At 34.7% G+C, this 9,592-nt stretch overlaps 1 protein-coding gene across 1 annotated transcript; it reads right to left on the bottom strand.

Annotated features, from left to right (window-relative positions):
* Window positions 1–239: 239 nt before the first annotated feature.
* LOC140793761 (DNA damage-inducible protein 1-like) lies at window positions 240–896 on the bottom strand. The gene has a single exon (XM_073145445.1). It carries the CDS (start codon window positions 894–896, stop codon window positions 240–242), a length of 657 nt encoding a protein of 218 aa, XP_073001546.1.
* Between the last annotated feature and the right edge of the window lie 8,696 nt (window positions 897–9,592).

The raw sequence follows: 9,592 nt of genomic DNA on the forward strand, positions 1-9,592 counted from the left end.
TTTTTATTTCGTGTAATATAATTTTAATGTGTTTAATTAAATAATAATAATTTAAAAGTATTTCTAAAATTATTAAATATTAGTCTTATTATACAAATATCGATGAGAGTTTTCTAACCATATATTTTTTATTAAAAAATAAAAATACTAAGAGACTTATTAAGTTATTTAAAATATGATATATATATATATATATATATTAATTAAATATAGTGCACCAGCTCTTGGCTCTATATGCTCTAAAATAGGCAAAACTCCGGAGGAGACATACGATATGGTGCACGGGCTGGAGGCTTTGTCCCTGGCTCCAACTCGATCTTGTGATCCACCGCTCGCCGAGGAGGCAAGGTCTTTGACAATTCGGGCGGCATGACATCCCCAAACTCCTTCAAAACCCTTGCGACCCCAAGAGGAATTGGGCCATTCTCCAAAGGATCTGCCTCAAGCTTCAAGGCCGCCAAGAAGGTTTGCTCACCCTTCTTGACACCCTTCTTTAGCTGAAGTGTTGAAAGTTGCTTTGTCTCCTTTGCCGTCGTCTTCGCCACCGGGACGACATAAGGGGACTCATCCCCTATCATACAAAGAGCATTCAAAAACGGCATTGGCACTCCTCTCGCCGTTTGCAGAAATTCCATCCCAAGAATGACTTGGAAGTCATCCAAAGGAACCGCCATGAAATTGGCCTTGCCCCTCCAAGACCCAACCGCAACATGTACGTCCTTCGCTTGCCCGGCGATTGGTTGAGACTTCAAATTCACCGCCTTCATTCGACTTGAGTCCTTTGAAAGGAGCAACCCAAGTCGTTGTGCTTCATGGTCCGCTATGAAGTTGTGAGTGGCACCAGTGTCAACCAACGCCTTCGTCGACTCTCCATTGAGCTCAATGTCGACGAACATTAGCTCATTTGGCTTTCAATTCTTTGGAGGCAAAGACTTCCGCTTCTCCCCCACTTGAGCCTTGAGTGCATTTAGAAGCCACAATGCCCCCATGCGAGGGCCCTCCGTCGACTTCTCATCGTCGCTCTCCGAACTTTGCTCTTGGGCTTGCACTGCATTGAGTGACTTCCTTTGCGGGCAATTCTTCACAAAATGCGGCCCTCCGCATAGGAAACACCCCTCCTCAGGACTCTTGCTCGGTTTCACACCCTTTTACCAAGATCCTTTCTTCTCGCTTTGCATCACCCCTTTGCCTTTCGGCCTTTGGGGCTTTGCATTGCTCGTCGAAGGTTTCTTCTTTGGATTTTCAGGGGTTGAATAATCCGTCAAGCGCTCTGCCGCAGCTTGGGCCGCCGCTAAGTCAGGAATGTCCCGACGTCGCAACTCTGTTTGTGCCCAAGGCTTCAAGCCTTCCAAGAAGTGAAAAAGCTTGTCCTTCTCCGACATGTCCCGAATGTCCAACATGAGCGTCAAGAATTGCTTGACATATTCTCGAATCGACCCCGTCTGTGTGAGATGTCGCAAACTCCGTCTTGCGATGAACTCCACATTTTTAGGAAGGAACTGCACCTTTAGCTCCCTTTTCAGATCCTCCCAAGTATTGATGTTGCAGCGGCCACCTTGAATGTCCTCATAACGAGTCCGCCACCATAGCTTGGCATCCCCATCAAGGTACATCGTTGCAAAGGTGACTTTGGTTTCTTCCGAGTCCGATCGCACCACCCGAAAGTATTGCTCAACATCGAAGAGAAAGTTCTCCAACTCTTTGGCATCTCTTGCGCCCTTGTAGCAGCGCGGTTTCGGCACTCTGACCCTTCCAGAATGTCCCTCTGTGTGCGCGGCGGGTTGCACGGTGCTCATGGCTCTCGTGAGTACCGTCACCCTTGCGGAGAGGTCCGCTAGCTGCTCCTTGAGGTGTTGGACAGCTTCCTTGGTGTTGTCTCGCAACGTCTCGACCTCGTCGTCGATGTGATGCTGATACGCCTCCAAGCGATCCACCCTATCGTCGAGAGTGTATATTTAAGCAACACTGGCACTCAGTTGCGAGATGTGTCCCTCCATGTCGTCAAGCCGCTCTCTGTTACTTCGATGCCTTTCAGAATCGCTCAGATGTGGCTCCGTAATCAGCACCGCTGGTCCTTTGCCCAAATATGTTGTATTTGCCGCTTGACTTGTCTCCCCGCCTTGCTTATGGCGCCCCATTTCGCAAGGATGTTGCTCTTGTCAACCTGGCTCTGATACCACTTGTCACGGACTAAGTCTTTGCAATAGACAAAGACCGCGCAGCACTCAACTTTCAAGTAGCAAAGTTAAGTCAGCCGTTCGTTTCACAAGCGATGCACCTGTTTTGGATTGCGACAAAGCAAAGACAAGCAAAATACAATGTATGGCAAACAAGTTTGTGATTCTCTATTAATTGGAAAAGAAGTTACAAGACATGCCAACGACAAGAAATTAAAGGGGCAGGATAGTCATTGAGGGCAAAATGAACACCATTGAACCAATGGCACTTCGGTTGCGAAGCTGGCTCACTTAATGCTTCTCGATAGTTCTCCTATACTACTAAGTATGAGCATCCCCAATTCTGCAACCCAGGGGGTTCAAAGGTCTTGTGGGGCGTTACGTTTTGAAAGTAAGCCCCGTTTGGGTTTTGGCCCATGAGTTTTATAGGCACGTGCGGGGAAAAACCCAAACTAGTGTTGCGATGACACTAATATTGCGATCCCAAGATTGCTTCGCAAGAAGCTCTTGAAGGAAACCAAAAGACACCCAAAAACATACAAAAGACATGGGGTTGGCATCCCATTTACATACTCAAAAAGCGAAAAATATAATAGGACCGACATTGTGAATAAAAATATGCTCTAAAATAGGCAAAACTCACCGAGTTTGCTTTTAAGTATTAATATGTAAGACTCAAGTTATTGAATATTTCTTGAATTTATTATATAAATATATATATATATATATATATATATATATATATTAGTGTAAATCTTGACATAAAAAATAATAGTTCCTAAAAACGGTTTACTAATTTACTTTTTTTTTAACTATTTACTGAAATACTATAACTATTGTCATGATAATTTACTTTCATTTGCTATTTTAGACATCATTATTTGTGACAGAGATTCTCGTAGTAATATATCTCAAAAAAAAGTCCATCTTGGTAAAAACATTATGCAGAAGATGTCATAAGTTACTTAGTATAAATTGCTAGTCGAGAAAATAGTTTCACAATTTATTCTTTTTTTTTCTAAAAATTATACTTCTAATTTGATTTAGAGAATATAGTTATTAGCTGTAAATTATACTAGATAATAATAATAATTTTAAATATGATATAAAGTTGAGCTAAAAGTAAAAATAAGAAATGACAATTATTTGATGTAAATATCCTATGTAATGAAATTTACTTTTAATTTGACATATAAATTTAAATTATTTTTTATTATAGTTTAAAAAGTAGAGATTGAGGATACATCATACAAAAATTAACTAAAATACCTATTTTAGAGTTGATAGATGTAACGCATCAAAAAATATTATTAAAATTAATCTTCACTTCAAAAAATATATTCATTTTTATGAGTTTCTTAGATAGTGTTGATGCAAGTAGTACAACCAAACCAATAGTTAATGATTTGTCTATATGGTCATAATATTTATATTCTATAAGTACCCCAAAAAATATAATTATAATCAATTAATGCAAATTTGATGTATGAAATAATAGGTTTTATAGGTAATCATTTGGTCTTACCAAAAGCAAACTGTAACTATACAATAACATTAGCTTTCAATAGTATTTTTTAATATGGGCAAAAGTATCATAAATATTTACCACTATTTTATTATAAGTGTTGTCTATGTCTATGTCACTAATTTTATCAGTATTACTTTATTAAAATATTATTGTCGTCGTGTCTCCCGTGGCATTTAAGATATGCTGCTATTTAATATTATTTTAGAGGCATTTAAATATATGTTGCTATTAATTTTTAATGATATTTAGTCTAAGAATACTAATTTATGTTTCAATAGCATTTAGCATGAATATTACTATTTGCAATTTAGCCTCACTTACGTAGTTATCCAAATATTGCTTGATATATTTTTGTTGCGGTTTTATAAATATCACTAATTGTCTTCTAGCAGTATTTAACTTAATGTTAATGCTTATATTTAATAGCGCCAAGAGAAATGCTACTGCCGTATGAGGATTTATAAAGTTGTGAACATTATGTTAAATTAAAAAAGTTGTAATTGCTACCAAGATCTATGATTTTTAAACTAAAGAAAATTTACTAAGTCACATATCTAGTTTCAAATTTCTTCTTTTTTGGAAATATGTATTTCCTTTTGCCTATTCTCTATCAAATATCAAATATTTTTAAGATTTAATTATAGTAATACCCCTAGAACTATAGACTAATATTGAAATGACTCCCTAACTTTTTAAACGCTAAAATTAAACCTCATAAATCAACAAATGGTGTAAGGGAGTGGACGGTGCTAATAAGAAATGGTCAATTACTCTTTTATCACTATCCGCGTGGCATTAATGTCTATTTCTATTCATTGTTATTATAAGAAATATATTACTCATTTTACCCTTGACTGTTAATGGATGAGACATAATTTGATTGAGTTAGAGGAGGTAACATAGATGATCCAACAAAATCTATGGAGTCAGTATATGAACCACCTAAGCAAGCACAAGAACTTGCTAAGCTAGACACATGTACCTCAACCACAAACACATTTTAGCCATAAACACCTGTATATTTAAGCAACACTGGCACTCAGTTGCGAGATGTGTCCCTCCATGTCGTCAAGCCGCTCTCTGTTACTTGGAAGATTAATTCTATAAAAAAAAGCAGTTAGGAGGACTAGATGTTAAATGTATCAAGAATGCAAGTTTATAGAGCAAAAAAAAAATACTTTGCAGAAAATAGAATAAACTCATGTATAGAGTATGGTAAGTTATGAAATTATTGTGAATTGCTAAAAAAATAAAATCCTTAAAGTATGGTCATATTATAAGTTGACAAGCCTAATATAGATGCACAACCAACCTTTTATTATATAGGAAAATTTGCATATAACATCTTGCCTTTTAGCTAAATTTGTATTTACACAATACATTTTCGCTATTTGCAAATCGAGCCCTATGATTTAGGGAATATATGCAGAAAACACCATGTCGTTAGATCTGTTAGTTAAATTTAACTCAACCTCTGGGTTAACTATACTAAAAAGATTATAAAAATACCCTCAGCCCAACCCAACTAAACCCAACCAAATTTAACCAACTAAATCCAAGCCAAACCAACTAACACCCAACCCAACCCATTAACTAACTAAACCCAACCCAAACCAACTAACACCAACCCACTAACCAACTAAACCTAACCGAACCCAACCCAAACCAACTAAACCTAACCCTTCTCCCTCATCATCCCCACAACACTCCTCCCTCCTCTCGCCTTATTCTCTCCTCCCTCCTCATTCCCTTCTCCTACCTCCTTATTCCCTCCTCCCTCCTTATCATCCCACCTCCCTTATTAGGATCCCGCATCTACGACGTGATAGCAAGGAGCAGCCCTCCGCTAGGATCAGGGGTCAACCTTGAGGAGTCGAGCGAAGCTCGAGGGCTCCGTTGACTACTCTCCTTTGGCGACAGCTCCGTCGAGATTGGGGTCAACCTTGGGGACGCCGGTGAGGCTTGAGGATGTCGACGAGAGGCGAGGGTCGTGGCCGCATTTTCCTCCAGCAGGTTAAAAGAAAACATAAATCAATATTCGTGATGTAATCATTGTTGGATTAGGTCCAAGACAAGGATTCTTTCTTGAACGAACTACAAGTATGGAACTCTATGATATGGAAAGACAGAATATAGAACCTAAAAGGATAATTGAAGTGGTTCGTCGTCGAATCGACTTTTTGACCCCCAAAACAAAAAGAATAAAAAAAAAGTAAATTCAAGTAAAACCTCAATGCCAACCTCGAGGTCAACGGTCAACCTAAGGGCATTTTAGGTATTTAAGGTATTTTAGAAATAAAATATCTTTAATTAACGAAATATTCTCACGATGTTAATTTAAATCTAACTCAGGGTGTTTTCTGCATATATTCTCTAAATCATAAGGCTCAATTTATAAATAGTGAAAATATAGGGTGTAAATGCAAATTTAGCTAAAAGGCAGGGTGTTATATACAAATTTTCCTATTATGTATGATGCATAATTTAAATAATTTTTAGATAGATATAGACCCATAATTATATTAGATGCTTGTCACTTAAAAGAATCATATGGTAGGCAATTATTGCATGCTATAGGGTTGGATAAAAAATAATCAAATATATCAATTAGTTATATAAGTAGTTGAAGTAAAATGTAAGGATAGTTAGACATAGTTTTTGCAGAATCTACTTACTATAATTGGAAGGCTCGAGGATAATGAGTAGATTTTTATCTTAGATAGACAAAAAGTATATTTTGTAGAATCAATTATTTGTCTCTACTTAATGAGAATTAAGAATTTATATTTTTTATATCTATTATTGCAAGGTCTGGTCTAGACTTTTGAAAAGTTAATGTTTTGAGTAAAACACATTTATTGTGCTAGACTCCTATATGTAAACTTTGTAAAAATATTAAAAAATAAGAATATAAAGATATGATCTAGACAGTTACGTCAATCTACACAACATATGAATTTAAAAAAAAAAATGGATGAGTTAAGTGTGACAGAAGCCTATAATTAGTTGATGAAAGAGAATCCTACCTATTGAGCCAAATTCAAACAAAGCCCTAGAAGTAAGTGTGACAGAATTATGACTAACATGAGTGATGTATTCAATGTCTTTTTAAAATGTGTCAGGATAAACCAATCATTACAATGATGGAAAGGATAAAAAGATAGTTAAAGATTAGATATTAAGAGATGATGCAATTAAAGTAACTACAAACAAAAGATGTGTTCTAAGATTATGAAAAAAAATTTAAACATAGAAAAGTGAAAGTAAAAAAAAAGTGAACCATTAAATATAAGCAATAGCATCTTTAATAGTAGCAGCAGCTTTAGGACTGAATTGTTAGTTTATCAGAAATAAAATATACGTGCAAGTTATGAGACCTAATTGGCATTCTATGTGCAAATGATATTGCAGCAATATTTATAGACAAAATACAACTAGAGGACTTTGTCAATAAGTACTAATCATAAGGACACATTTATCAAGACATATGCTAAATTTGATTGTATTAATTTATACCTAAATAAACGAATTTGATTGTTTTGAATTGGCTATAGAAGAAAATAAATATGATCACCTATAGAAGATATAATAAACTTAAACGATAGTATCACTAAGATAGATATATAGTTAGATACCATTAGCTTCCTAAATATGTCTTTAAAAGTTATGTTATTGAGTGAGCACTCACCGATAGGAAATAGAGGTTTTTAATAAAAGTCTATTTTTGCTTATGACTTAGAAGGTTGACGAATAATGCAGATTGAGTGAGAGTCATTTTTTATGACACTTCAAGAGTTCGACAAGAAAGGGAATAGGGGAAAGTCCATTTTCTCAAATCCCAATTTTGACAATAACTTGAGGAGGTAGATGAATAAGTAGATCGAGAGAGTCAATTCTCATGACGCATTTAGGGTTTGTTAAGAAAGGATTGTAGGGAGGCTAATTGTGTGAGCACACATAAAAACTAATATTTGCCACTAATTTGAGATTTGTTTCTAATTTAGTATTCATTAGTCCACTTTTCATTAGAAGTTATTACATGTGCAACCAGTTCTATAGTCTAAAGTTAAGTATATGATTTTATATGCGTACTAATTAATATTTCACAACCTCGTAATTGTTAGATTTTTATGTAATTGACTATTTGTGAACACAATAATATTGTGTTTAATGCTAAATTATATGGGTTATGATGTGAAATTTATTTCCAATTCAATTATTTTTTTAAATAATCGTAATAGTAGCCTAATGTGTCAGGATGTCCGCACTATTTGCTTGGTCATTGGATTTTACTAGTTTTGGTAATCAATTTGAGTTAGTTAGATTTGGTTTGGTTAGTGGAATGCTTCAATCTTTTTAAATTCTCATGAAAACATATAAACTTTTTTCTCAATGATTGAATTTCACAACATAACTCATCAACTTCTTTTGAATCTATCATTCAACTATAACACATCTAGGAGGTGCCATATTTACAATCAAGGTGGTCGAATATTTAAATCCATACAAATTAAGTGTGTGAAAAAGACAAAGAAATATTTTACAAGTAGCTAGACTCGGTTGAGTAATCGACAAAATGTCACATTAGAGTAATGACTCGATAACATTTGGCTTGATAGGCCTATTTATGACTCGATTTTTATGAAGGCTAGTATAATTGTCTAACCATTATCGAATATAATATGAGATCTTACTGTCTTTATATCAAACAGAGACCTAGCAAGCTAACTCTAGCTCAGCTTATTTAGAGTTCAAGCTTAGCTTTAAATAAGCTGAGCTTGCAAGCCTCATGAACAATGAGTTTTTTTGATAGCCCTAGATCTAAATCATCGTACTACCGAGCAAATTTGCCTACAACTAAATAATTATCTCAAACTAATCATATGACCTTCTTAGTCATAACGATCAAGTATTAACCAAACTAAATCATCGCATTAACCCCCTCCCCCCTCCCCCCCCCGAACTTTTTGTTCTTTCTATTTTCTTTAAAATTTCTATGTAGTCCCTAGAAGGGGATCATCTTTTGCATGTTATCAAATAATTAATAATTTCTTCTCCATAAAAAATCTCTCATCTACTATCCATCTTACACTACTTACTCTTATGGTTCCAATTTTTTCTCTCCTCTCCACAAACCTCTCATCATTTTTATGAGTTTCTTGTCAGTCTTTTTGTTACTATGTTCCATTTTCATGTATTTGATGTTGCCTTACGAAATTCTATAGTAGAACGAAAAACTATTAGTGCTCAAAGTTGAATACGAAGGTAAGGCTTAACATAAACAACACCTAATCTTTCACATCATGCAATATCTAATAATATTATGCTATTATATATATATATATATATATATATATATATATATATATATATATATATATATATTTATCTTAGTCCTAAATCATGAAGCCATCTATGAGTTCTTGAAGCCTTGATATTTATTTAGCTTGTTCTTAATTGATCAAAATCTAGAAATCGATCTATTACTCTTCGGCTTTACCCTTTAGTTATAAAATTTTAAATTTGTTGATAGGTTTAGTTTAAGTTGAACTATTATTGGTAAATTCATTTGGCCTTCATTTGATTGTATATTCTCCGACATTCATTTGCAATTTTGGGTTGTATTAAATTGCCATAAGAGGCTTATAATGTTTGGAAATTTTGAACCAGTTTTGTAAAACATAGTTCTATTGGAAGAATTCATCACCTACATAAGTATAGCAAAACTATTATATTGGGAAAGTTTTTTTAGAGAAATCTTTTTGAGACTTCTTACACATCAAAACATTAGGAGCTTTATAGATTTTTTTTCTCTAAAATCTACTTCATCACTTGATTGAAAAGATAAAGATTTTAGAAGTTCTACAACTATTTATCTACATGAGTG

Source organism: Typha latifolia, chromosome 8 (genome assembly GCF_019914945.1).
Source record: "Typha latifolia isolate L0001 chromosome 8, TyphaL0001v2, whole genome shotgun sequence".
Lineage (NCBI taxonomy): Eukaryota > Viridiplantae > Streptophyta > Magnoliopsida > Poales > Typhaceae > Typha > Typha latifolia.

Coding starts and splice junctions, on each gene's coding strand:
- LOC140793761 (XM_073145445.1), bottom strand. CDS start 896: ATGTTCGTCGACATTGAGCTCAATGGAGAGTCGACGAAGGCGTTGGTT.